This window comes from Temnothorax nylanderi, unplaced genomic scaffold, assembly GCF_030848795.1.
Source record: "Temnothorax nylanderi isolate EJ_2023f unplaced genomic scaffold, tnyl_v1.0 TNYL_tig0015_pilon, whole genome shotgun sequence".
Classification (NCBI taxonomy): Eukaryota; Metazoa; Arthropoda; class Insecta; order Hymenoptera; family Formicidae; genus Temnothorax; species Temnothorax nylanderi.
Window position 1 is genome coordinate 281,197 of NW_027249077.1, and position 13,323 is coordinate 294,519.

A 13,323-nucleotide genomic window follows, 5' to 3' on the forward strand; every position below is an offset into this window, starting at 1 on the left:
GTTTAAAGTACCGCCAATTCTCCCACTACTTATTTTAGTTCATATCTCTGGCTGCATGTCATAGACGGCGCTGAAAGTGTCCCCCACTTTTCCAAGAGGGGAGTTTGGACCCACTCGGAAGCACTTGCGCGCGACAAGAAGCGACGCGATGCGGTAACGCCGGTAACCAATAAACTTCTGAGGAGTGGGGGTCGATTATGCATTTTGAAATGAGATGAAAATCACAAAAGTAAGAAAACCCTAAGAGCAAAAAGTCGACTTTAAGTCGACTTGAAGTCGACTTCTACCGAAACTGACTTGGCAGAAAAGTCGACATTTTTAAGGACGAAAGTCGACTTTAAGTCGACTTGAAGTCGGCGAATGTCGCAAAAACCACCGACTTAAAGTCGACTTCCCGTCATGATGAAAAGTCGACTTCCCGTCATGACGAAAAGTCGACTTCCCGCCAACTTTTAAAGTCGATAAAATAAACCGCCGCGTACGTCTGGAGGTCGATTGTGTATCTTGAAACGAAGTAAAAATAACAAAAGTTAACAGATTTTATTAGATTTTGATAAATAAAATCGTAGATACGCTAATGAATTTTCTCACTTTTGTAATTTTTACCTCATTATTTCAAGATACACAATCGACCCCTTGCTGGAGGGCTAAAACTGATGCATTTCGATTTTTTTTCATATATAAAATAATTTAATTATCTAAAAAACTGTATAATTACAATCCTAATGTTTTATTCTTAATTACAAAGGCGGCCATATCTGTGCCACTTCTGCGTGCGCGGATTCCGGCAGCCACTTCTGGTAAGCTGACAATAACAGAACTAAAATTAAAACATTCCAGCGTTAATCGCGAAACAATATGCAAAATTAGCTATATAAATATATATCATATTATTATCATAATGTTGTAAATATATAATAATATTATATATATATATATATATTATAAATATATAATATCCACAGACTTTTATACTAGACCACTAACATCTATGGACGCACTGCCGAAAAGCTGATGCGAGTGCAAGGTGCAAGTGTTAGTGAAGGGTGCGGCCATATTGAATTAACAATAAGTCACTATCGGGTGTTCAGTTGCTCATGATGTGCGTTTATCTGCATTCGTTATTACAGTACATAACGAAGCAGGCGAATGTTTTTGTGTTAAATATTGGTACATGTTATCAATAAGTTTGTAAGTCATGCCTTCGACGTGTAGCGTACTTGGATGCCGAAATCGAACCACTACTCCTGTAGTATTAAACCCTTTCTTTTGGACATTCTGTACATGCCAGACTATTGTATAGAAATCTTGTATAAAACCACTTGTATAGAATAGTAATATAGCATATCTTGACTAAAATCAACATGGCGGCAAGCATCACGGGCGAGATGTCTGTCAGCGGTCTAGTATTGTATAGAAGTCTATGATAATATCTAAATATTATTTTATAAATTAAAATCTCACATTTTTTATCCGAACCCCAGATTTCTAGCAGTTTGTGTTTGGACACGACTCCCTGCGACTGCAGCGTTTGTACTATTGCTTGAGTGCGTGGTATCAACCTGAAAAAATCGTATTGAATTGATGTAATCTATTCGATGAATCAACGTGAAATCAAAAGGAGATAGAATAACGATTTACCTGGCCCATGACTTGGTGATGCTCCCAGGTGTCGTCAGCAGCGACGGGACAAATCGTTTCAGCTTAGGGCACACTTGACCCTCCAAGAAGAAATACGCTAACCACTTGACACCGTCCACGGATGCTCTATATCCATCGATGGTAGTGCCCATTCGGCCTTTCCGAATGTACCAGACACGCGGCAAATGATCTTCCCGGTTCATTGATTATATCTATAAATATCTTTATAAATAAGTAGGAAAAACATTATAAAGCAACAATTGTGATAAAAATACCTTGGCGGTGGATCAACCAATGGTTCACTAAGATGGCATAGCATGGGCGAATTTCGGCAATCATTCGGGTTCTATCACCGTGACACCTCGCATGTACATCTTAGTCGTTTCGTACACCTCTTTATAAACCACCTATTCCGGACTGATTTTCCGTAGAACGCACGAAGAATGCATGAACACAGGTTCCTTTATTTCTGGTGTTCTGAAAGATGATACAGAATGGAGAGGTCGCATTCAATAGGTCTTAATTATCGATGATAATTAATAACACACCATACCTAACCTGTAAGCATGTTTCCACTTGGCCTTATCCTGATCCTCTTTTACCTCGTCGGGCAAAACCTTTCTCGCGACTTGATCCGCCATACCTGCAAGAACTATCTGGCGTCTTATCGTGTCCTGTCTCGCGGCACGTATTCCTCGCACTCGCGTAAACTCTGGTCCACTCATCTGGTCCTCCAGCCTCCTCGAGATTCGCCGCCATATTGATGATGCATGACGCGCCGCTTGACTGTTTTCCGTCTTTTTATAAGTCGACTATTTAGAAGTCGACTTTTAGTCGACTTTCCGCCATTTTTAGAAGTCGACTATTTAGAAGTCGACTTTTAGTCGACTTTCCGCCATTTTTAGAAGTCGACTAGAAGTCGACTTATAAAAGTCGACTTGCCGTCGACTTTCCGTCAACTGTGCTCTTAGGGAATCCACTAGAACATTTACGATTTTATTTGTCGAAATCTAATAACCCTGGTGGAAAAATATCATAATTTTTCATATTATTATTAATCAAAATTTCTATAAAAATTTTCAGATTTTCTCAGAATACTCAGAATACTCAGAATTTTTCAGATTTTTTAATACAAATTGAAACGTTTTTTTAGAAAAACTAAAAAAACAAAAAAAAACAAAAAAAACAAATAAAATAAGAATAAAATATTTTTCGCCAATATATCTCTGTAGAAGTCTGATTAAATGTAAGAAAATCTGTGCAATTTATCAGAAATTTTCATACATATATGGATACTGAAATATTCCGAAAATCTTCATCCAATTATTTATGAAGAAATTGTATCTGAGAAATTTTATATATTTTTTTAGAATTTTATATAAGTCTCAATTCTTGCAAAATTTCTGAAAAAATATGAAAAATTTTTGATATTATTGAAGACCTTCATGCAGTATGTGGTCTTCAATAATACCACAATAAACGCGATCACGGAAGCTCCAAACTTCGAAATATATTGGGTGTTGGAATTAATTTTTTGGTTTTTCTAAGAGATGGCGTAACTAGAATATTCCACGCCGGTGCATACTGTTGCCAATCTTATATAAAAGTCTTGTTATTAAGCTTTAAGAATCAGTAGAAGCCATTTCGTTGAAGTGTGAGTAACAAGTTTTTTTGGTGCGTCAAAAATGTCGAGTTTCGAGCCATCGAAACGCAATTTGCGGGAAGCCATGCTTTTTTGCTTTCACCTAAAGAAAAAAGCTGTTGACTGTCATCGTTTGTTGCTGGAAGCTTATGGTGATTATACTCCGACGGTTCAAGCGGTTGAATACTGGTATCGACGATTTAAAATTGGTGATTTTGACTTGGAAGACACAGAGCGCCCTGGACAGCCAAAAAAGTTCAAAAATGAGAGATTGGAAACATTGTTGGATGAAACCGGAAACAACTCATTAAATTGAAGAGAGCATTAGAAGAAAGAAGACCACAATATGCTGAAAGACACGACAAGGTGATTTTCCAACACGACAATGCACGCGACCTCACATTGCAAAACCAGTCAAAAAATATTTGGAAACACTCCGATGGGAAGTTCTGCCCCACCCGCCGTGCTCTTCAGACATCGCTCCGTCTGATTACCACTTGTTCCAATCAATGACCCATGGCCTGTCTGAGCAGCGCTTCCACAGTTTCGAAGATGTCCAAAAATGGGTCGATTCATGGATAAGTCTCAAAAGATGAGTCTAAGAAAATAACTGAGTAGATCAAATTGTCTCATTATTACTCACATAGCAAAATATAATTCTGATCCAGTTTCTGTCTCAGAAAGAACATAAAATGTACTAGTGCATTTTGCCATCTCTGCACTGTGTGATATCTCGGAGGTATCACAAAAAATATTAGAGCCATGTATCTCACAAGCTCGTCTTTTATCCTAGTGCGTAAGGATTTTTGCTTACGAGAAGGTACTGGGGTATGTATGAGCATGTTACTAGCGCTCGCTTGAGCGAAAATTTTTTAAGTCCCTTCACGACATGTTGCTTTCGCGCTGCGGTCGTTATCTCCGGTGCAGCCCGAGCAAGTTTTCTAAGTTCCCTTGCGGCGTGTGGCTTTCGCCGGGACGAATCGGTACGGCATCCAAGTCCTCTTGGATTGTTTTATTGGCTACGAATAAACTTAATTGAGTTGATCTTTATAAAATATAAGAGCTAACTGTAAATCGGCCATATATTCGTATGCAAATGTTGCAGAGATATCTTTTTCAAAGATATAATGTGATATCGCGTAATGATATCCTGCAGACATTCTGTGAATATCTGAAAATAAGATATCTCAGATTTGACTTAAAATTGTAAGCATAAAGATATCTGGCTATTACTACGTTTACGCGAGCGTTACTTCTGTAGTAACTTACGATATATCACTCGTTTACGCGGAATAAATTATCGTAAGTTACTACAAAATCCCGTTTACGCAAAGGAAAATCCCGTTTACGCGAAGGAATTATCGTAAGTTACTACAGAAGTAACGCTCGCGTAAACGTAGTATATGTCTCAGATATATTTTGCTGTGTGGATAATGTAGTCATTTTGATGTCAACGTGATTAATCGAGTTTTTCCCGCATAACACTCAATTATATTATCTAAAAATTTATTTCCACCTTTTCCTATAATGTTTCATCACGCACAACGTCAATCTACATGGTGTCAATTTTTCGTCATATTGATCTATTCCTTTGACGCAATGACGACAAACGACAGTTTTGACGTCATATTGACGTCATTTTGACTGGGCTGTTTTCACTGGGTATATAAACATCAATTTAGAACTGTTTTATAAATATCTATTTATAACAATATTTTTCATCAACATGGTAATTTTCTTTGCTTTCTACGTTTTTTCTATGTTCATATCGGAAAGACGTTATATATTGCCAGTTACGGTCGATTTAAATTACTTTAATTGTTATGGTAATTTTCTAATTGGTCGGACACTGGGGGTGTTTACGATAACTAATCGGATCTCTGATCGGACTGAGCAGTGGCACTCAACCGCTAGACTTTCTAAATTTCCCTAGACTAATCCGGATCAATGATCCCTGTCTCACAGCACTGATCCACTGATCCCATGGTGGAAGAAAGCTTGACGGAGAAAGAAGACATTATAATTTTATTGAAAGGTAATCTCTCAGGTAATCCTCTTTATTTGTCATAAATAATTGTACGAAATATAAAATAAAGTTAGTAATAGTAATTTTAAATGTATTTATTTTAATATTTTTTGTCTAAACATTGGATTCCTTTTCATAAAATTAATCTATTCCAAAGTTTGAGGTTATATTGGAAAAGCGTAAAATTAATAAAAAAAAAAACATTTTATTAATTATTAGATAGATAAAAACTGATGATTGATGATTGATGACTGATGATTGATCGATGGCTGGACATCGCCTATAACGCATGAAGGTAGTTCGGAAGACACTATACTGTAGTAAGTTATAAATGTAGATAAAAATATGCAATCTGTAATTATTCATGTTACAATATGAAAATAAGAATTTATTTATATCTTTGCAGAAAATATTGAATATATCCGTCGTGCGCAGACACTCGGCGACGGTGTACAAACGAGTGCGGAGCTGATCTGCGCAGTTTGCGACAAGACTGACAAGCTGTCGAGGTGCTCGCGTTGCTAAGTCGTCTTCTACTGCACCAAGGAGCACCAGAAACGCGACGGGAAACGCGTCTAATTCTAAAGAAATATGTGATTATATTAAGTAAATAAGCCATTGGTACTATCTGAATAAATATTGTCTTGGATCTAATTTTTTTTTCCAGTGTATACTTCAATGATAAAATCATCAATAATATAAGTCTCAATGAATTAGGTATGTAAAAGTGAAAAATATACTATTATAAATGTTTATGTTTATTAAATATTATTTATTGCAGACTGGTGCAATTTGTTTTACGTTGTGATTAAACCAAAGATATGTTAATTTACATACATTTTCAATTGCTATATTGTATTTCATACATTATACATAAATATGTATCTTTTTGTTTAATATAATAAAAATTATAAATACATACATTGTTTGATTTGTATTTATGTATTTTCTAACAAACTGATAGAATTGCTAGCAACATATTCTACCGGATTCGAGTTAGCGGATTTAGTTTCTAAATTATAAAAATCGATATTTGCTGATTTTTTCTTACTAGTTAAAATTTAAAAAATTTTAAGTCTGTATAAAAAAATTACATATTTTAACACTGTGGAAATATTATAATTATATAAACAATGATCTTTTTACAGTAAATAACGGAGATTATAACAATATATTAATACTATTATAATTCAAGATTTATAGTTGAATATCAAAACACATTAGTAATGACGTAAACCATACAAAGTATAGTAATTTGAAAAATTGATTGGACATTAATAATAAAGTACATGTTATTTAATCAATAGATAAACATATATTTAAAGAGTAGTAATATATTATTACACGTATATGTAAACAGTTTTCTTTTATATACATCTTATATAAAAACACAATAGGTTTTAAACATTTTTATTTACATATACATATAATGCATTTTATTACATTTTTTTATAATTCATAGAGAATAAATGTTATGAAAATCTATAAAAATGATTTTTTATAGTAGACAATTCATATCTTACACTTTTAATTTTATAATAAACAAGAAAGTAGTTCTGAATAAAAGATATATCGTGATCTGTTATACAATATAAAATAATTTCAAAAATAATCGTTAGTTTTTATATATAAAAAAGATTTGTTTTTTGTATGTGTGTGTATGAAATAATAATTATAATTAAAATAATAACTGTGCAATAATGTCTCTTTTTTCATCAGCATTTACTGCATAAATCTGATTATTGTTATTATTTCTATTTTCTATTTCTAACATATCAAATGGTTCATCCTCATTATCGATGCAAATATTGTGCAAGATGCAACATGCAAGTATAACTAGTGGTATCATTTCTGTGTTGTACATATATACATATTTTAGTTTTCTAAATCGTCCTTTCAGCATTCCAAATGCTCTTTCAATTATAACACGAGTTTTCGATAATTTTGTATTATAATTATGTTGCATATTGTTTAAGTGACCATTATCACGGTATGGAGTGAGCATATAATATGATAATGGGTACGCAGAATCAGCTAAAAGATGACTATGTTGTGGAAAATATCTATCTCTATCATGATCTATCGGTATTTTTAATATCACTTAGCCGCCAAACTCGGGCATCGTGAACACTGCCACAAATTCCCGTAAAAACGTCAGTAAATTTCATTTTATGATTACAAATACCTTGCAGTAATATAGAATGGAATCCTTTCCTATTTATGTAACTGTTTGGATATTCAGTAGGAGCACTAATAGGAATGTGGCAGCCATCAATGACGCCTACCACACATGCAAATTACTAATAGCAGCAAATTCTTGTTGTATGTTCATTAATTCATGAACTTCTGGCCATTTAATATAATTTTGAACATATTGCTCTAGCGTGTAAGCCACATTAAAAACACATCTCCATATAGTATCTTTAGACACTCCAAATTTAGACTTAGCAACGCGAGCACCTCGACAGCTTGTCAGTCTTGTCGCAAACCACGCAGATCAGCTCCGCACTCGGTTGTACACCGTCGCCGAGTGTCTGCGCACGACGGATATATTCAATATTTTCTGCAAAGATATAAATAAATTCTTATTTTCATATTGTAACATGAATAATTACAGATTGCATATTTTTATCTACATTTATAACTTACTACAGTATAGTGTCTTCCGAACTACCTTCATGCGTTATAGGCGATGTCCAGCCATCGATCAATCATCAGTCATCAATCATCAATCATCAGTTTTTATCTATCTAATAATTAATAAAATGTTTTTTTTTTTATTAATTTTACGCTTTTCCAATATAACCTCAAACTTTGGAATAGATTAATTTTATGAAAAGGAATCCAATGTTTAGACAAAAAATATTAAAATAAATACATTTAAAATTACTATTACTAACTTTATTTTATATTTCGTACAATTATTTATGACAAATAAAGAGGATTACCTGAGAGATTACCTTTCAATAAAATTATAATGTCTTCTTTCTCCGTCAAGCTTTCTTCCACCATGGGATCAGTGGATCAGTGCTGTGAGACAGGGATCATTGATCCGGATTAGTCTAGGGAAATTTAGAAAGTCTAGCGGTTGAGTGCCACTGCTCAGTCCGATCAGAGATCCGATTAGTTATCGTAAACACCCTGGGACAAGTTATGTCCGGATACTGGGCCATAACCTATTTCAGCTGTCCAGCCACTGGTAGGAGTTCAGTTCTAGCCGCCATACGAGTTGGACGTGTTTCCTGTCCTCGCCTTGAGTAGAGTTTCGACCTCTCTCTTTCCTACCGTGGTGCATGATATTGATAGGCTTTGTGTGCTTGAGACCGTGGTTTTCTTTGGGGTTGCTCCTATAATTAATAGCTTTTTGCGCTCCCCTCTCGAAGGGGGAGCTTTTGATTTCTGCTTACTTAATAGGTTTTTATGGTGGATCCTACGGATACACTTTCGAAGCTCGGTAACCCGCGAGCCTCTGATGACGAGGCACTGAGAAGGTCGCACAAGAGGATTAAGACTGGTGTCTCGGAACAGGTGTTCGATACGACTGTAAAACAGATAATGGAAGAAGTCCTCGCGACGGATCCCGAGGGACGGTTGCCGAGAAGCCGAAGGAACTCGTTGGCTAAAAAACAGAGGGAAGATAAACTCAATAAGAGGACGCAATATCTCCCCTTCTCAGAGCGATAATCTTGGTGACGATATGGAGATAGAATATAGTAACGTAGTGATTAATGTTGACTCCCACGCAAGCGACCTTTTGATAAAACAAGCTGCTGTGGACGATAGTAATAGGAATATTGACGACAACATATCTGCGCTCCTGGATTCTAATTGCGACGACACTGTACCCGCTTTTCGTCCACGTGATCCACCCGTGACTTTACCTATGGACAAGGACAAGGAGACATACATTGTGTGCGACGGCGAACTGAAAAAATGTACATATCAACATGCCCGTCCCGTGATCACTAGATACGACAGTAGGTTCCGTGGTAAGGCTAAAATCACAATGAGACTTTCCCCCGACCAGACTACTGCCAGAAAAGGTAAGAACCTAATCAAAATATGAATGATTCTGACGGTCAATCGTATCTGTCCGACTACAGTAGAGATGCTTAATCATTTTACCGCAGAAGCGGAATTCTCAGACTATGTAGAGGCCAATCTGGCGTTAGAGACAAGTGAGAAAATTCCCAATAAGCTAAAAGCTTTTATGGAGCAGCGGTCAATGATTAGTAGAGGAGTCATTGCGGATTGGCCCTCATCGATCGTAGATCTATGGTCGGTAATTCAGAACAGATCGGGCATTATTGGTTTTGAGCGTATGTATCGACGAAAATGGGATAACACTGAGAAGAAAACTGTTTTATCGGAAACGGACAATATTATAATTACCTTTAAAGGAGTTGGTATTAGAGATCTGAATATATTTATTTACCAACAACGTGGGCTTGAAGGTTAGACCTTTCGTACCGCAGACCAGGCAATGCTTCAATTGCTACAGGTTCGGCCACACCAAAACTTCATGTAAGAGTGAAACATATTGTGTCGTATGCGGCGACAAGTCACACGGTCAATGTGAGAGGCCGATTAAATGTCGTAATTGTGGCGGTCCTTATAAATCCACATTTAGAAGCTGCCCAATTTTCGAAAAGAACAAACAAATTAATATCGTTATGGCACATAAAAATGTATCTTTTTACAGTGCTAAACGTATTGTGGAGGGAGAGAGTCGTCCCCCCGCTTCATCTGTTGATTTGTTGACGAGTTCGGGGTCTTGGCCGAGGCTTCCGGCCTCTGGTGGAGCTTCTTACGCTGATATGGTTAACGGTAATACAAATAAGGATCATCGATCGTCGGGTGCGGCCTCGACTCGTCTCACGGAGACCGTTTCTCCCCCTGGTCGTTCGACGGATTCCGGGCGTAGAAAGCCCAGGGGGATCCCGGATAGGCATATTCAAGATTATAAACAATTTGATTTACGAGCCAGTGAAATTTGTAAAGAAAAGCAGGGTATTCTGTTATCATCGGCTAAAAATGGAGCTGCTTGGTCACAGTCCCTGACTGGGGTGGTGGGGGCGGCTCCACCCTCGAACCATTCATCACAAGAGCGTCGGGACGACTGGCGCAAATTTAGAGAGCTGTGGTCTAGTCTGCTTCAACTCATGCACAGTATTCCGGAGGCGCGGTTACTTTTTGACGCTTCCCCGGGCGATTGCCCGTGGGATAGGGGTAAGCCTTCTCAAGATGAAAGTTCTGATAAGGGAGATCCTGACGTACCTGCATGTGATCGGGTTTCGCCGGCTATCAATGGTAGGCCTAGGTCTCCCTCCTCGCAATAACATTCAATCTTTTATTATGGAATTGTCGAGGATATGGGAGCAGTAGATACGAGTTAACTAAGCATGTTATTGATTTTGATATAGTGATTCTCACGGAAACCAGATGCACAGATACTAATCGTATATACTTTTCAGGCTTTAAAACTCTACAAAGTAAGAATTTGTTGAATAGCGGCGGTGTTGCGATATCTGTTCGTAATCATATTGAATTTGAGGCTATTCCCTGTTCTGATACGGCCCCGTCTGGGTACGATACTGTTGGTATCAGAACAAAGAACTTGGACAACAACTTTAACATCTTCGCGGTCTACAGACATCCACGAGGTACCATTAAGTCGTGTGATATAAGATCTCTATATGAACAAGTGCATGATAGTGAGGACACTATTATACTGGGAGATTTCAACGCACACAACACGGCCTGGAATAGCGATCTTACCAAGCCTGGCGGAGAGATTTTGTATGACACGATGTTAGATATGGGCTACATATGTGTAAATATCGACACCAGATCAAGAATTGGACATCGAGGACAACGGGACTCCAACCTCGATCTCATGTTTGGATCTGTGAGGGTAATGGACAAGGTCGAATATCGACAACTTGATGAGACTTGGGGTAGTGACCACTACCCCATTTCATTTATTTTTGACAACCATATCCTCCCTTACAAAAAGACCACGAACAGAATTTCCTCGAAAAAAACGGACTGGTCGTTGTTCCAGAGGTTTGTAGATGATGTCATTAAATCGGATCTCCTTCCGCACATTGACTCATTTAAGAAATATGTGAATAACTATTATGAAAAATTCACCACTATTCTTAGAACTGCAGTTGACTATGCCTCTGGCAGACGGGAGTGATGCGGAGCGGGCAGGACGCCGCCCTGCTGGGCGTAAGGTTGCCCATAAATGGTGGGACGCCGAATGCGATCGGGCAATACAGGATAGAAAAAAAGCTCTGTCCACTTTTAAGCGACGTAAGAATATCCATTCATGGGTGGAATACAAACGTCTGTGCGCCCTTGCCAGAAGGACTATCGCTTTGAAAAAAAAGAAGAGTTTTGAAGATTTCTGCGCGGGAATCAACCGTTTTACCAGTTTGAGTTATGTGTGGAATACAATTAGAATCCTTAAGAATGCAAAACAAAATGTCCAATGGAACTGTTGGCACACGAAGAACAGGGAGGAGGAAATTAAGAAGTCGATCGATAAACTTGCTCCTCCTTTTGCCGGTGTTGACCCATCATTTGAGTTGGATGACCAGCTGGATGACTCGCCGCTTAGTGCTCCATTCCAACGTGCTGAACTGGATCGAGCGATCAGCATGATTAAGAGGAACTCTGCCCCGGGCCTCGATAGCATCGAGTACAAAATGATAAAGGAGCTGCCGGATTCTGGCCTCACGTGTTTACTTCAACTGTTTAATGAAATTTGGAGATCGAACTCATTGCCGAAGGAGTGGTCACAGTATCAGGTTGTTTTTATTGACAAGCCTGGCAAGGAAAAAGTTCGTCCGATTTCGTTGTCTCCTTGTGTGGGCAAGCTATGTGAGCGGATGATCAACGAGCGCCTTACATGGTGGGCCGAAAATGAGGATAAGTACAGCCCTTCTCAAAATGGCTTTCGCAGGGGTAAATCTTGCGCCGATAACCTGGTCAAGATTACGTCGGATATCCGTGCTTGCCTGTGTTCAGGTGAGTACACGCTTGCTGCGTTTCTCGACGTGTCATCGGCTTATGACAACGTGGACTTTCGCACTATGATCGATACCTTGATAGCGCTCGACTGTCCTATAGGTATTGTCAGATTCGTCCGTAAATGGCTATACCTGAGATTGGTCCGTTTCATTGTTAATTCGCAGGAATTCATTGAACGTCTAGTCTATGTGGGACTCCCGCAGGGCGCTGTCCTCAGCCCGGCGTTGTACTCCCTCTACACGGGGAGACTATGTTCTGACCTACCTGAGGGTGTACTCTCTTGTGAATTCGCTGATGATATTGGTCTGTATATATCTGGCCCGAACAGACGGCGTAATCGATCCCTGCTTCAGCAAGCGGTTAATTTGATTGCGGAAAGACTACGTGACATCGGACTGGACCTGGAGCCCCAGAAGACTGTTTTGGTAGAGTTTAACAAATATGGCCTGTGCGACAAAACCCAAAGCATAACGGTATAGGGCTGTGAGGTTTATAATAGTGAGGAGTCAAAGTTCCTGGGCATATGGATGGATAATGGACTAAAATTCTCCCACCAGGTACAAGAAGTGAGAGGTAAAGTTGATAGAGCCAATGCTGTCGTGAGATATTTAAGTAGTGTATCGAAAGGACTGGAAGTCAATACAGCTCTCATGCTGTATAAAAGCCTCGTAAGATCGGTCACTGACTATGGTTGTTTTGTCTATCATCCTAGAGATGCTGCCTCGCAACTTAGATTAGAAAGGACACAATATAAGGGCATTAGGACCGCTTTGGGCTATAGAAACAGCACCCCAAACAACGTTATCATTGCTGAGGCAAAAGTTAGATTATTGAGGGATCGAGCGGAGATGCTTGCCAGGAACTATATTTACAGGACCATTGCACACAACACGGATGGTTTTTGTGATAGACTTCAGAAGCTGTATGACCGAGAGGTCTATGTACGATACCGGCAACCGACATATACGATGTCTCT

At 38.3% G+C, this 13,323-nt stretch overlaps 1 protein-coding gene, 1 long non-coding RNA gene and 1 pseudogene across 8 annotated transcripts; 1 reads left to right on the forward strand and 2 right to left on the reverse strand.

Moving 5' to 3' along the window:
- Positions 1-667: 667 nt before the first annotated feature.
- LOC139768213 (probable ATP-dependent RNA helicase DHX37) lies at positions 668-3,401 on the reverse strand. 6 transcript variants are annotated; one of them, XR_011717305.1, is made up of 6 exons: positions 3,387-3,401; positions 2,195-2,620; positions 1,917-2,118; positions 1,642-1,853; positions 1,465-1,562; positions 668-820 (listed from the first exon to the last, which is right to left on the reverse strand). XR_011717305.1 is itself a non-coding variant. In XM_071698172.1 (5 exons), exons 3-5 carry the CDS (start codon positions 1,842-1,844, stop codon positions 741-743), a joined length of 366 nt encoding a protein of 121 aa, XP_071554273.1. In that variant the 5' UTR covers positions 1,845-1,853; positions 1,917-2,118; positions 2,195-2,610; the 3' UTR covers positions 668-740. The 6 variants fall into 6 exon arrangements, 2 of the variants coding, with proteins under 2 accessions (XP_071554273.1, XP_071554272.1); XR_011717306.1 differs by lacking the exon at positions 3,387-3,401 and having other exon boundaries at positions 988-1,562; positions 2,195-2,623; XR_011717308.1 differs by lacking the exon at positions 3,387-3,401 and having other exon boundaries at positions 2,200-2,612.
- Positions 3,402-4,871: 1,470 nt separating this feature from the next.
- LOC139768214 (uncharacterized) lies at positions 4,872-6,230 on the forward strand. 2 transcript variants are annotated; one of them, XR_011717311.1, is made up of 4 exons: positions 4,872-5,330; positions 5,529-5,629; positions 5,716-6,026; positions 6,091-6,230. It is a non-coding gene; the product is annotated as an uncharacterized lncRNA (long non-coding RNA). The 2 variants fall into 2 exon arrangements; XR_011717309.1 differs by lacking the exon at positions 6,091-6,230 and having other exon boundaries at positions 4,911-5,330; positions 5,716-6,089.
- A 473-nt stretch (positions 6,231-6,703) lies between these two features.
- LOC139768370 (putative nuclease HARBI1) lies at positions 6,704-7,800 on the reverse strand (annotated as a pseudogene).
- Between the last annotated feature and the right edge of the window lie 5,523 nt (positions 7,801-13,323).